This window comes from Synchiropus splendidus, chromosome 16 (assembly GCF_027744825.2).
Source record: "Synchiropus splendidus isolate RoL2022-P1 chromosome 16, RoL_Sspl_1.0, whole genome shotgun sequence".
NCBI lineage: Eukaryota > Metazoa > Chordata > Actinopteri > Syngnathiformes > Callionymidae > Synchiropus > Synchiropus splendidus.
The window spans coordinates 18,449,861-18,464,946 of NC_071349.1; the positions used below are offsets into that span (position 1 = coordinate 18,449,861).

The following is a 15,086-nucleotide window of genomic DNA, read 5'->3' on the forward strand; positions in this document are numbered from 1 at the left end:
CACAAAAGTCCCTCTCCCGCCTCCAGGGCTCGTCCCCACGGCTGCGCTTTCATCTGGTTTTAATGGCAGACTTGGCCTCTGGCCCTTTAGTATCCATTCGACTGATAACCTTGAAATGCAGACCCGCTCCAGCACCACCCCAACTGTAGCTCTCCACATGGGACCTGAGCACACGTGTCCTCCACGTGCTGGATCTATCGATGGGGACTTTATTTTCCAGAGTGGAGACCATCAGGCCCGAGACCGAGTGGACGCCACACTGAGACTAAACAGAACACAAAAGCTCAAGTCACATGATGACGGCAGTCATTTTCCTCAGAATAATTCAAGAAGCTAAGCGCTGTCATTGGTTTTTCTCTCTGAATGCGACTCGACTACAACACCACCCGAGCTTGAGTTTCACGCTACATTTTTCTGAGTCATATCAAGTTTTTTTTTTTTTTTTTTGTTGATCTTTTTATGGCTCCTAACTGTCTTAAATCTATATCTATCATTTTTATTATCATTGTTAAAGTAGTGACTCACCCACTCAAGTTAGTTTAACCTTTGACACCTGGAAAATCCACTGTTATCTGAGCCTCAACTGTAGCGCTTTATGGGAAGAGCCATAAAATAATCCCCTTCATTTCTCAGATTTGACTGCTCAAGACGTGTTGTGATTCATGGGCAGCAGACCTGAATCACTGCGTGCTTAATCCGGAGGAGCAGTAAAACTGGGTTGACAGGGTTAAACAAAGGATGGCTCATAGGATCTTCTTGGAAAAGGAGGAGAGGATTGGAACTTCCACACACAAGGAAACGGATGAAATCCTTGAGTTCTTGATTCGACGGACAGGTTGAAACAAGGCTTTTCCTGGAGAGATGAACAAATTTTTTATTTTTATTTTTTTTATTTTTAAGAAAATATAGTGTACCCCCCAAAAAAGAAAGAAAAAAAAATATATATATATATATATTTTTTTTGGGGGGGGGGTACACTATATTTTATTATTATTTTATATATAATTTTTTTTATATAAAATATATATATATATATATATTTTTTTTTTTTTTTTTAAAGAAAATATAGTGTACCCCCCCAAAAAAATATATTTTCTATATTTTCTTTAAAAAAAAAATATATACATATATATATATATTTTTTTTTCTTTTTTTAAGGGCATTTTTATCTTATATATCATATATATATAGAGAGAGAGAGAGTTATATATATATATATATATATTTTTTTTTTTTTTAATACAACTGGATTTAATAGTATAATAGCTATCATATAAACAATTTTTAACTCATTTTTAGGTATTTTTTAAAAATCCATTTTTCATTTCTGATTCATTTTTTATGGCTCCACTTTGTTTCTCAAATCATTTGTTGTTTATGAATTTTTCCAGAGGTCACTGCGACTCCTCCCTCGATGGTTGCTCAGGCTAGGAGGCCGCCCGGGTGCATCCATGTGGAAAACACTCGGGGGAGCCAAGGCTGCCTCCTCTCACTGCCTGGAAGGCCTTTAATAACCGAAGATCTGAAGCTTCCTGTCCCAGCAGCAGAATACTGCAGATTCCTCGTGCCAAAAGACAGTCATAAATCTGGGCATTTTGATTTGACAAACATGAAATGATTTTGAAAGGAGAAATGGAAAAAAAAAACCCACCCACAGAGCGCTGCAGGAAGTGGGTGCTGCAATACTCAAACGTTCCATAACAAATATCAGACTCTAAAGTGGTAAAGTTATGACGAATGTGGTGTTTAAAACTGTGTGATGAGTTCTAACGGTCAGTGTGTTGAGGGTAGTTAAGTCAGTACTGTGGTGGGATTAAAGTGTCACCTAAAGAAAAACCTGTTTATTCATTTATTTTATTTTATTTACATGTGAAATACGAGGAAATAAAAATGTGAAGTACAGGAATTCACAGGTTTTTTTGTTTTTACATGTATTTTTCATGTATTTTTTATTTTTATTTTTATTTTTTTAGGGTCTGGAGACTGTCCCAGCCAGATGGGGCTTGAGCTGCATGTAACATTTGCTGGTAGGACTGGGACTTTAACACCATTTCATGGGTATAAGAGTTGGCTCCTGGCTGACATTTAAGCTCGTGTGAACAGATTCAACTTTCTTTTGATCAATAGGACTGAAGGTGTTTAAAGAGCTTTTTATTTACATTGGCAGCCTTGGTGGTTTGACATTTCATTCTCAGAGGAGCAGAAAACAGTGCCTCACTCCTCCAACCAGAAGACACGGTGAACAAGAAAGCAGCTTTTACATGGAGAGAAGATCATAGAAACTAAACAGTTTAGGGGGGAGGCACTCGTGACACGCTAGTTCACATCGATGGTACGGTATCCACACGTCTAGCTTGGGAGCAGGAAGCTGAGGCAGGAGAAGGGCAGGTTGGACAGACAGTCCGTGTTGACTGACACCAGCATGTCGCTGAACAGCACCTGGTGCTTGTTGATCTCCGCCGGGTTCACGTTCCTCTTCAGCTCCGAGAGCTTCTGAAGGATGCTCTGATGCTCCCGTCCACGCATCAAGCCACGGAAATGCAGAAGCGCCACCAGGTTCTTCCTGCTGTGGGCGGGACACAGTCGCCATTGTTAGGCAAGAATTGTTGGGTAAGGCCATGACAAGGACTCACAAGGCTCACGCCTGCAGCCGGGTGCAGCCATGGCAAGAGAAAGGTCATCTGGAGTCACTCACACAACACAACTTCCTCAGAAGAAAAGCAGAAATCACCTTTTCCATATCAAAATTGAAGTTTCAAACTGGTTTCACTTGGTAGATGCGAGGTTTTTTTTAAGGAAGGTGGAAGGTCCCGAGGCTAGAGAAAAAGTGTTGTTGTTTTCAAAACACTCCGGTAAAAGAAAGCGGCTGAAGCCCAAGGAAACCTTGGGAAAGAGGGTCATGAAAACTGCTGGCTTATTTTGTGGTGTCACATGACTGCGAGTGACTCCTCCGTCCGCGGGTTACATGACTCAGAGCAGCGAGGTCTTCGGCCCACCTGAAGTCGGGGTAGTGCTCCACCAGAGGCTGGAGGTGGTTCTTGATGTCGGCCTTGTTTTTCTGCTTGATGACGTTGCTCAGGTCGTGCCCCACCGGGTGCAGCCATTCGTGAGGCGAGTTCTTCACCAGGGAAGAGGGGAGCAGAGACAAAACAGATCCTGTCAGTGACCTTTAACTCGCAACCCTCAGATAAGAGTCCCGGAAATCTCTGCACTTCTGATAAGATGAGGACTTTTCACCACCGAGTCAGCTGGGCCTGGACTGCAGACTGGGAATAAGAGCTTCTCTGACCTGTCTTGAGCCTGTCTTTCTCCTCCTTCATCTCCATGTGTCCAAACCACCTGGCCTCCATCAGTCTTCCCTGCAAATCCCTGCTTTCTTCACTTTTAGGGTTCCTCTCCTAATGTGTCCTTGGTCAGTCGCAGTCTGGTTTGCCGAGTCTGTGCGCAACGTCAAGTCAAGTCAAGTCAAAACAAGCCAAACAAAGTCAAGTTAAGTCAAAACAGGTCAAGTCAAGTCAAGTCAAGTTAAGTCAAAATAGGCCAAGCCAAGCTAAGCCAAGGCAAAACAAGCCAAGCAAAGTCAAGTCAAGTCAAAACAAGTCATGCTAGGCCAAGCTAAGCCAAGTCAAAACAAGCTAAGTCAAGCCAAGTCAAGCTAAGTCAAGTCAAGTCAAAACAAGCCAAGCAAAGACAAGTCAAGTCAAGTCAAGCTTAGTCAAGTCAAGTCAAGTCAAGCTAAGTCAAGTCAAGTCAAAACAAGCCAAGCAAAGACAAGTCAAAACAAGCTAAGTCAAGCCAAGTCAAGCTAAGTCAAGTCAAGTCAAAACAAGCCAAGCAAAGACAAGTCAAGTCAAGTCAAGCTTAGTCAAGTCAAGTCAAGTCAAGCTAAGCCAAGTCAAGTCAAGTCAAAACAGGTGAAGTCAAGTCAAGCCAATTCAAGTCATGTCCAGTCAAGTCAAAAGAGGCCATGCCAAGCCAAGCTAAGCCAAGTCAAAACAAGCCAAGCAAAGACAAGTCAAGTCAAGTCAAGCTTAGTCAAGTCAAGTCAAGTCAAGCTAAGCCAAGTCAAGTCAAGTCAAAACAGGTGAAGTCAAGTCAAGCCAATTCAAGTCATGTCCAGTCAAGTCAAAAGAGGCCATGCCAAGCCAAGCTAAGCCAAGTCAAAACAAGCCAAGCAAAGTCAAGTCAAGTCAAAACAGGTCATGCCAGGCCAAGCTAAGCCAAGTCAAAACAAGCAAAGTCAAGCCAAGTCAAGCTAAGTCAAGTCAAGTCAAAACAAGCCAAGCAAAGACAAGTCAAGTCAAGTCAAGCTTAGTCAAGTCAAGTCAAGTCAAGCTAAGTCAAGTCAAGTCAAAACAAGCCAAGCAAAGACAAGTCAAAACAAGCTAAGTCAAGCCAAGTCAAGCTAAGTCAAGTCAAGTCAAAACAAGCCAAGCAAAGACAAGTCAAGTCAAGTCAAGCTTAGTCAAGTCAAGTCAAGTCAAGCTAAGCCAAGTCAAGTCAAGTCAAAACAGGTGAAGTCAAGTCAAGCCAATTCAAGTCATGTCCAGTCAAGTCAAAAGAGGCCATGCCAAGCCAAGCTAAGCCAAGTCAAAACAAGCCAAGCAAAGACAAGTCAAGTCAAGTCAAGCTTAGTCAAGTCAAGTCAAGTCAAGCTAAGCCAAGTCAAGTCAAGTCAAAACAGGTGAAGTCAAGTCAAGCCAATTCAAGTCATGTCCAGTCAAGTCAAAAGAGGCCATGCCAAGCCAAGCTAAGCCAAGTCAAAACAAGCCAAGCAAAGTCAAGTCAAGTCAAAACAGGTCATGCCAGGCCAAGCTAAGCCAAGTCAAAACAAGCAAAGTCAAGCCAAGTCAAGCTAAGTCAAGTCAAGTCAAAACAAGCCAAGCAAAGTCAAGTCAAGTCAAGCTAAGTCAAGCCAAGTCAAGTCAAAACAGGTCAAGTCAAAACAAGGCAAGCAAAGTCAAGTCATGCCAAGCTAAGTCAAGCCACGTCAAGCTAAGTCAAGTCAAAACAAGTCAAGTCAAGTCAAGTCAAGAAAACACCAAACTGGCAACAAAACTGTGGATATATCAGTCGGGAAGCTGCACCTTGAGTGTCAGTGTGTTCCCAAGGTAAAGCTTAGCGGCCATCATTTACACAGTGACCCTCTCTCATTGGTCGACAAGGGGCTGCCCTGCGGGGGCGACAGCCTTGATGAAGATGGACACCTAAGGCATCCAGTGGCCTGCGAGTGGCCTGCAAGTCTGAGGCCCTGGTCATCCAGCAGGATGGATTTCTTTGGCTGAACAACAAATCTAACCTATGCTCTTTCCTGAGAGTCGGTCTATGACTTTCCACTTTTTCCTGAGCATCAGGAAATGATGGGTCAAAGGGCTTTTGGATGGAAGAGCACAAGAACTCCGTGAAAGACAGGAAACAAACATCGGCCCCTGATGGTGCCATTAAAAACCTACCATGTCCTCGAAGAGGTTCACCAGTTGGACCCACTGCTGCTGGATCTTTTTGGCTGCAGCCTCGTGTTTACGGTTCTTGCAGGAGTAGTTGCCTTTCATCAACTGGCCGATATACTCCTTCACCACGTGGAAGTGCAGGCGACTTGCCAACTCCTGCCGGCAACACACACCAAAGCACGGACGAAAGAAAGAGGAAGCAGACATCAGCAGCTGAATCGCACGGTCCTGCCACTTCCACCTATTCAGTCACCCGAGCCCCGGTTTGAAAGAGAGAGCGCCGGAATTTCCAAGATTCTGAGGATCTCCTCACCAGACACTCATATTTCTGTTATGATTTAAAGATGGTCACAGTTTAGCGGAGTTATTTGACTTGTTATTGTCACCGTTGTTTCACCGTTAAAAACAACAATCCGTGTGAAGCTGGTCCAGACAGAGACACTGGATATTCCAGGCTACATATCTGCTCACTTGTGCATGTGGAGGCCTCATCACAGAGCAGTGGTCACCAAGCCGCGCCGTTCGAGACTCCAGCTTCTTAAAGTCATCATCGTTGGTCAGCCACTTCCTGGTCATCATCCTCCTCAGGAACGGCTGCAGACAAACAGTCGGGTCACATCTGTCTCCTGGTAGCTCCTTGGCAAAGAACAGCACGTGGCTAAAAGTGGAATGTTTTTTTCATGGATCATGCTTTTTTAGTTTGTTTGTTTTATCTGTGTTGCAGCTGTGTGAAAGCACTAGTTTGTTCCAATGAAAGCATTTCAGCTCTTGATTTATTTTGGAATAAAAATGACACAGATGTATTATGCAGTAAGAAAGACGTGTGTGGAGCAAGTGGAAGATCAGCTAGAGAGGTGGAGGTGTGTCTTAGAAAGGAGAGGAATGAAGGTTAACTGCAGTAAGACGGAATCCATGTGTGTGAATGAGAGGGAGCCAAGTGGACAGGTGAAGTTACAGGATGGAGAGATAAAGACGGTGGAGAGTTTGAAATACTGAGGCTCAATGGAGAGTGTGAGGAAGAGGTGAAGAAGCGGGTGCAGGCAGGATGGAATCATTGGAGAAAAGTGTCAGGTGTGATGTGTGACAAAAGGGTGTCGGCAAGGATGAAAGGGAAAGTGTCCAAAAGGGTGGTGAGGCCAGCAACGTTGTATGGTTTGGAAACAGTGGCACTGAGGAGAAGACAGGAGGCAGAGCTGGAGGTAGCAGAGATGAAGATGCTGAGCTTCTCTCTGGGAGTGAGCAGGATGATGATAGGATCAGAGGGACAGCACATGTGCTCAGGTGTTTAGGAGACCAAGTCAGAGAGGCTGGATGGAGGTTTGGACATGTACAGAGGAGGGAGAGAGAGCCAGTACATTGGTAGATGAAGATGTTGAGATGTTGGAACTGCCAGGCAGAAGGTGGAGAGGAAGGCCACAGAGGAGATTGATGGAGGTGGTGAAGGAGGACATGAGGTTTGAAGGTTTGAGAGAAGAGGAAGCAGAGGACAGGGGGAGATGGAGGAAGGTGATCCACTGTGGCCATTACTGAAGGGAGAAGCCCAAAGAGATAGAAGAAGAAGAAGAAGAAGAAGAAGAAGAAGAAGAAGAAGAAAGACAAGTGTGTCTTCATGACTTATAGACTCATGCTTCGATATTCAGTATTCAGTTTGGTTTTGTTCTCGCCCCCTCATTGGTCCTGGTCGGGGTCTATGTCTGCTGCAGTCTCCCCACAGTTAATGGGTCCTTTCCTCACTGAAGGTACTGTAGCTCCTCCACTCCCATCCCAGCTTTGGCGGCATGTTGGTGATGAAATGATGTCAGAGGTAACGACCTTATTTTCTGTCATCCACAGCAACAAAAAGGCCTTGACGTCTGATGAGTCTTCGTGAAACAGCATCCTCATTTTCAGAGCCCACTAGGTGGCGCTCTCAGTTCATATATGATGAGCGCTTTCACTGACCCAACGATTCCAGAGCAGAGTGCCACCTAGTCGGCTCTGAAAACGAGGATGCTGTTTCACAAAGCCTCATCAGTGATGCATGAGTGAACTTGTTTTATCAGCCGAGATATGAAGCCACAGACTGACCAGAGAAAACCCACTTCCAATGCTAGTTCATGATCCAGCAGGACAAAAACGCCAAGAGATGATTCGATTCCAGTCATCGCACCTTCACATCCTCCTTGAACTGGTCTTCCATGTCCTGCAGGAGGCGCGTGATCAACCACTTCACCTCTCTCTTCAACCCTTCCATCTGCAGCGGACTCATGCTCTGGTACTCCTCCATGTGCTCCCTGTGGAGACAAGCAAATGGAAACACTAGACTTTACGGCTGGCTCGTCCAGTTCCAACTTTACTCTTCTCTAAAATCGAATCTCTGTCCAATGAAATGGGGGAAGAATGATATTTTTCATCAGTATGGGGTCCAAAACAGGCTGAAAATATGTCATACCAAAGAAATGAAGACTTGGCAAAAGCATTTTTGGTTTGTTTTGCTTTTCTTTTTAGAAGAATTTGTGTGCAGCTGTTTCCAACCAAGGGTGGCACCAGAGGATCTTCAGTGTATTCTGACCATGAGAAGCGCCTCAGACTCGCACAGCAGATTCTCAGAAATCACGTGGTTTAAGTTACACCACTCACCAAGTCAGAGCTTGCATCACAAGCAAAGAGAAAATAAAAGGAGGTGAAGCTTATGCGCTCATGAGGTTGGCCTGGGCCCCGGAAATGTCAACTTTCGGTTTCTCAGCTCGGCTCACTTCAGGGTACGGTTATAGAAGAGACTGACTTCACACAGGACTCGACGACATTTCAGAGGCGTCTTTCATGGATAAATTATGCATTACAAACACATGTAAAACCACAGTTCAGACTCACTAAAGCTGAAATAAATCTGTTTAATGAAGAGTCACATAAAGACCTGAACATATCGAGTGGGAAAAACGTGTCCTCGTGTGACTTACTGTAAAGCGGTGAAGCTGTTTATGTAAGTGATCTGATAGTCAGTCCATAAAGGCTCGTGTTTCAGAGCGGAGCAGTGACTTCGGAACTCAGACTCAAACCTGCGCGAGGGAAAACAGAGATGAGTCAAAACAATTGCAGAGTAGATTGATGGGTCGTATTTTTTGCCTTTTCGTCCATCATTCATAAATCCTTGCGTAACAAGTCAAATCAAATGTCCGAAATGTCTCAACACAGGCAGTTTCCCAAGTGTATGGTGTTTTGTCAAGTGACCACATCCTGTTCTTTGTTTTGCTGCTGTCAGCTGAAGATAAAGGCTTCATTTCTCTTTCTGACAGCACGAACGCAAATCTCACAAAGTGAGGATGACTTGTGGGTCACCTGGGATCAACATAGTAATGTGCTGGTGTTCAGACAGCGTTGTCAAAGTACTGCCGACACAACCGAATACTCGTGACTGACGAGGGTTTGAAGTAGACAAGTGATGGACAGGTGTTTGATGAGGGATTCAGGGGCCGGCAAGTGCGGCTCTCACTTAGGGAACTCTGAAAATCAACAGGGACTTCATGAAGAAACAAAGAATATAGATTAAAGATAGATACAGAAAAATAAAAAATGAGAAATTGCTCTTCTCTCAGCCCCTTTTCGATCAGCTTCAGATGAAAGAGTTGTTACATTATTATTATTCTTTGTTTGACGCGGGGGTGAAATGAACTTCATCTCCGTCTCCTTGGATGACAACGTTACCTCTTGGGGAAATCCTTCAGTTCCGAGAGACTGGAAGCGGCCACTTGTTGACCCAGTTCGGGGTCAATCGTCTGAGAGTTGCGCACGCGCCCCTTTATGTTCTGAAAAGACATGAGAGTGGAGTTGAGAGGACGCGAGTCTCTGCTCCCCTCTGCTGGACAGATGATAGATGTCAACAGTTTATACAACATTTTTCTGTTAGAGGTTTAAGAAAAGTTATACCAATGCTTAACTCAGCTTTGCTTACAGAAACAATGCATAGCTAACGGAAGAATATTATTTATTATATTATTTATTAATGATTGTAGAAGGGTCATTTAGAGGTAAAATCTCATTTAAAAAAACAAGGAATCTATGAAAGAAACAATTGGCCAAAATGTAACATAAAAATTAAACACCTTTATGAGCTTGTCTGTAGGAGCAAAAAAAGGAGCCGTACCGTCCACAAGTCCATGTGGAACTGCGAATCCAGGTAGTTCTCGTCTGTGGCAGGTCTCATTCTATTGGCCCACACCTCATCACTTTCGCTCCGGATGACTCTGTCCAGACAAGCTCTCAGGTCAACCTGCAGAGAACACGTGTTTCAGGGAAGACAAACAGAGGCTGGTGCACCAGTTGCACCGGAACTATTCTTACATTTAAAAAGAAAAATAACTTTTGTCAATTTTAGGTGAGTTGAAATTAGTCTGTGACTCAGTGGAAGGCCAAAAGATTGGGGCATTTATATTAAAATAAATTATATTTATTTATTTTTTTATCTTTTATGTGAGTAAATAGTTTTAAGCCCTCTTTTATATATGTGTTTTATTTTATATTTCAACTCTTATTCACTTATGTATTTCCCTGTGGTTGCACGGTAACAGTAAACAAATGTGAGGATAAATAAATAAATGAAATATTCTCATATACAGTATGTTTCTATTGTTTGACTGATGCATGAACGGTGGTGTGCTACCTTCACCCGGCTGCAGTACTTCTCCCTCAGCTGCAGAAGGAAGTTCTCCTCCAGCGTTATCTCTGCGCTCTCATTCTTCATGTTCGGCTGGAGAGAAATACTTCCCATGATCTTCTCGCTATCAAGTCCACACAGCACAAACATTTTAATGAGTCACCCAACCTCACTGATCGGATGGAAAAAGCGCCGGCGCTGACCTTTGGTACCGGTGAATGATCCAGTCCAGCAGAGCGTAAAGGTCCTTCAGCTCCGTGGCTTGCTGCTCCAGAGTCTTCACATGTTGACCTATAACGCTGTTGTAGCTGCTCACATACGTGCTGAAGACGCTGAAGCTCGGTGGGTAGGACCCACTCAGGTCACGCTTCACATTCTCTAGATCCTGGACGATGGCGCTCCCCAGCAGCCCCAAGTGCACAGACAGCCAGGAGGCGTTGTGTTCACTCTGCTCCAAGTGGACATTCTTCACCTTGGCTTTCACCCCCTCGCACACGGCCTCCTTCCAGGCCTCCATCCAGCTCCCTGGAAGCCCACCCGCCTCCTGAGACCTTCTGTCCTCCTCCTGGATGATGCGAGCGACGTGCACCAGCAGACCCTTATTCCTAGACGGCAAGGAGTTCGAGTCGCGAACAATGGTGTTGATTTTGTTCCTCAGCTCCCCGTATAAAAGGTTCAGGTCCTTCTCCTTCTTTGCAAACTCCACGGTGGAGTCACCGCCTCCACAGCTCTTCCACTCCTGCTGGAACTCAAGTCTCAGCGCCAAGAGATTGAGGTGTGCCTCCTCCAGCACCTCCATCTCGATCAGCTTGTTGATCTGCATCACTGTGGATCAGATAAAAGAAGATGCTTTGTGAGGATTAAAAAAAAACAACAACAAAGATATGTGAGATATTTCTATATTCCCATTACAAAACTGAACGTCTTGTAACAAAAAAAACTTCTAGCGGGCCTCTAGGGGGCGCTCGCGGCCCTATGGTTAAGAAACACTGCCCTACATCACTTTGAATGTTAGACTCGCAGACTCTCCTTCGTGTCCAAACTTCTCGACAGATGTTCATAGTCCTTTTTAGGCGGGATCGTACCTGACAAAGGCGTGGTGGGTATTTCGGGCAGCGTGTAGGTCTCCTCCAACTCCTCCTCTGCCTCCTCCTCTGCTGCCACTGCCTTCGCCAGTTCACACTCCTCGGTGACCGACTCCGGTCTGGGGCTCTTTTCTTTACTCTTGTTTTTGCTCATTCTCAGGCTTCTCCGGATGAACGCTCCTTTCTTCTGCATAATATCACTGAACGCAGCTATGTTGGGATCTGGGTTTGAGAAGCGCTTGTTGTTAAACTCTCAACTTGAAAATCCACCGGGATAAAATTGAAGTTAAAAGATAAGTTTAAAGACAAACACTGGTATAATCCAAGTAAATTACCCTTCATCTTTCCTTCTGTTGTGTCCCCATGTTTATTCACTTAAAACAAAATATTTCCCCTTTATATAATAACAATAGCACCATAAATGACAAGGATGTTTTTCTTTTCAATAGAATGGAGCCACAGTCATTTCACCTGTTCTGGAGCGACTCAGACCCCTCAGTGGTGAGCTGAGCGTAGAGCCGGTACTTGGACCTGAAAACAAAAAGGTCTTCACTGCCGCTGGCGTGTGAGTGAGTTCATCATAAAGCAGGTGTTGACATGTGGTTGCCCTTAAACGCCACAGAGGAATGACTGACTGATGACAGCATGATGAAAACAACCTGAAGTGAAAGTGAAAGTCCCCGCAACTTAAAGGAAATGCATGAAAGGGTGTGATCCACACCTTTGACTTGTGCAGCGACAACAAACCCTTTCCACAAGAATCTAAAAATATCCAGGACTGTAGGTACAGATCAGCGGTCCCTGCTCTCAACACGTCACTTTGTGACTGTCTGAAACCTTCGAAAAAAGCTTGTGAATTAACAGGAAGGAGTGAAAGTTCTCTTCACACATCCTGCCACACAGACTTAGGGCAAATTAGGAGGCTTCTCCATGGAAACAGCTTCCACACAAAGAGCGGAGGCCAAGTGCGAAGCGAGGACATGTCTCTCATCATCATCCCTCATCTCTTGCACTCAGATCTTATTATCTAAAATGGTGCAAGATTGAGAAAAGAGCACTTTTTTCTCTTCTTTTTGACTCTTTGTAGAGGCAGGAAGTGCATCAACATTAGTGTAGACGTTTGGGAAAATGAGATTAAGGCTGCAGTGTCTCATGAATATAACAATAATCTGGAGATTTGTCAGCAAAGGTGCGGGGTTGTGGTGTGTGTATATTCTCAATATAATCTCAATATAATGTCCATTGAGTGAAGTAGAAGGAAGAGTTACTCACTAGGTGATGGTGGAGCGTCTGGACGCGCTGAGTCGCTGGTGTTGGCGTCTGTTTTGAGCTTTCCTACCAAGTTCTTTGGTGAGATCGGGCTCTTCTCTATGACCTGACGGAAACTCTTCCTGATGGTGCCGAACATGCCACCTGCCTCGGTGCCGTTGCTGCTGGGGGACTGGCCGTCCCCGAAGACTTGGCTCCCTCTGTCTGCCATTGCGAGGCGAGTGTCATCCGACCAGCTGTGCCTGCGGAGGTGTGGGAAAGAGAGGTGCTTCTAAGTTTCCAGTTCTACAGGTCAGGTTGCCATGTTTACAGGAAACATGGCTGTGGTACGTGTAAACACACGACTGAGACGGCAGCGTGCTGCTCTTCCCAAACTTCTATCCAAAAGTGTCTTCATGAAATGGTTCTTTTCCAGGAAGTATAGCTGTTCAGTGAAATGGTGACTACCGAGTGGCATCATCAACAAGGAAATATCGGAATATTAAACATTAAAATGCACTTGTTACACAGATTTCTAAAACATTAACAATTCATATATTTATTCTATTGCAGTCTGTGGTCCACCTTTTGACCTGATTTGTGTGTCGGAGCGAGAGGTTTATTTGGTCAACCTTTTTTTAAGCCATGACTCACTTGGTTCAATTGAAAAAATGCAGAGGTCCGCCACCATAGGAAGCTCAGCCAAAGCGCACTTGTGCTTAGTCACAAGTCCTGTGGAAAATCTCTTTTCATTTGTGAAAATCTTTAGGTGTTGAGTGTCAGTATATATAACATGCTATTTGCAGATAGAAAATGCAGGAATTGTATCTGCCTAAAATGTCTCCAGAAAGAGGTTGGGAATATGGCAAAAATATATCATCAATGTATTTATGTATTTGCTTTGAATAATACGGATGCGCTCAACTGCCATGGTAAGTTTGCACACAAAAAACATTTTGTTACAAGACAATTCGTTCTTATGAGAAAAAAACACGTTTGTACATCAGATTTTTATTTATTTATGGACATATAGTTTTGTTTTTGACTCAGACTGAAATTTTGTTGCCATAATATGGTGATGTGTTTTTTTGCAATGACAATAAAGAAAGTCCAAGTCTAAGTCGGATGTGGGACGACCCATGATGATGCTCCGACAGCACCTATATCTCAATGGACTGACCATTTAAATGGTCATTTAAATGGCTATCCTACATCCGACGTACGAACGTGGGTTTTTTTTTCTTGTATGAACATGTTTTTTTTCTCATTTCTCATGAAGTAAGGAAAAAACATACTCGGTAGAACCCAAAAAAAAAAAAATAACTCAAGAGTTACATTTATACTTCAATTAATTTTTTTTTTTCACTTTCACTCTTAACTCATGACGGCCTCATAAAAGAAGGCAGAGGGCCACATTTGGCCCCTGGGCCGTGTCAAAGCCGAGTCAGCAAAAGTGTTCTGAATTAAATAAATCATCTGAAATTCTTGTTATAATGGATGAAGTCAGTGTTATTAACACATCGCATACTGCAGACTCTTTCTTTTTCTTGATTCTGATGGGAAGATATAAAATAGACTAGAATAAATCAGGATGCAGGCTGGATCAAAATAGAGTCGACTCCTTCTGCTTTTGCCAGCAGATATAGTCAACTTGTGCCTAAAAACAGATCTTCATTTTGTGACTGGACTAGAACCCAGTAAACACAGTAAACCTCCAAGTCACTTGAGACGAAAGTGTTTTTACCTTCGCTCTGGTGAATTAACTGCTCCATTGTGCAAAGCAAATATTGAACCATCACATATCACTCTCTCACTGAGCGGAGAATGGAAAAGAGACGTGTATCAAAGGACATGTGAAGAGATTATAGGTGGATAAATCCGTGACTTACCTGCGAGCTGAGCTGAGGAACCTCTGCCAGGAGCGTCCTCTGGACTCTGGAGGTGAGAGGAAACTGAAGTACACTCAGCAACTCCACAAGGACAAATGTCAAAGATCACCTCTCGGTGATTATTATAAGGAAGGAATGGTTAATGTATGACAGAGTAAGAGCGCAGGAGGTGTGACCAGCAAATACGAGTCTTCGCTCGACGTGTGTCTGAGCAAAGAGAGCAGCTTTTTACTTTTACTTCCTCTATCAGCACGATCAGTTTCAAGGGTGTTTTCATTCCACCTGGAATGTGGCGCTGCAGTATTTGCCCCGCCGGGACACACAACACCAAACATGAGGGGCAGGAACTTCTGCTGAACTGCCACACACAATGTGATATCAGGGTGAACTGAAGCTAAGTTCAAACACTTAAGTGAACAGTTAAATTGTGTAAACGACTGTTCAATAGCAGTCAAGGACGCATGTTGTTCCCTTTCTTACCTGCAGGGGGCACTGTTCAGCTACACTGAAACGTGCGAGGCCTGACTGAGTTTATTCAGATTAAAACTCGCATTTTCTTCCCCTGCGGTATTAGAGGTGTTGCCTTTTAATCAGACCCTCTTTTTCTTCTGCACCCCTTTCATGGCTGCTCCATGTGTTTCGTCACCGTTTCTTGGCAACTAGCAATGGGATCAGAGTCCCGGAAGATAAGAGCAGGTCCCGCTTCCATTGAATAAACTTTTGTTTGAGAGACTATATTTGATCACATGGAGCCGCTGTGACTCAGACTCCGAAACCACAG

At 44.0% G+C, this 15,086-nt stretch overlaps 1 protein-coding gene across 3 annotated transcripts; it reads right to left on the reverse strand.

Moving 5' to 3' along the window:
• Positions 1–1,797: 1,797 nt before the first annotated feature.
• exoc3l4 (exocyst complex component 3-like 4) lies at positions 1,798–14,532 on the reverse strand. Of its 3 annotated transcripts, none has more exons than XM_053846065.1 (14): positions 14,306–14,531; positions 12,441–12,679; positions 11,640–11,699; positions 11,169–11,390; positions 10,287–10,908; positions 10,090–10,207; positions 9,574–9,699; positions 9,135–9,235; positions 8,390–8,488; positions 7,600–7,723; positions 5,922–6,044; positions 5,454–5,606; positions 2,997–3,118; positions 1,798–2,563 (listed from the first exon to the last, which is right to left on the reverse strand). In XM_053846065.1, exons 2-14 carry the CDS (start codon positions 12,646–12,648, stop codon positions 2,350–2,352), a joined length of 2,292 nt encoding a protein of 763 aa, XP_053702040.1. In that variant the 5' UTR covers positions 12,649–12,679; positions 14,306–14,531; the 3' UTR covers positions 1,798–2,349. The 3 variants fall into 3 exon arrangements, with proteins under 3 accessions (XP_053702040.1, XP_053702039.1, XP_053702041.1); XM_053846064.1 differs by having other exon boundaries at positions 1,798–2,566; XM_053846066.1 differs by lacking the exon at positions 11,169–11,390 and having other exon boundaries at positions 1,798–2,566; positions 14,306–14,532.
• Between the last annotated feature and the right edge of the window lie 554 nt (positions 14,533–15,086).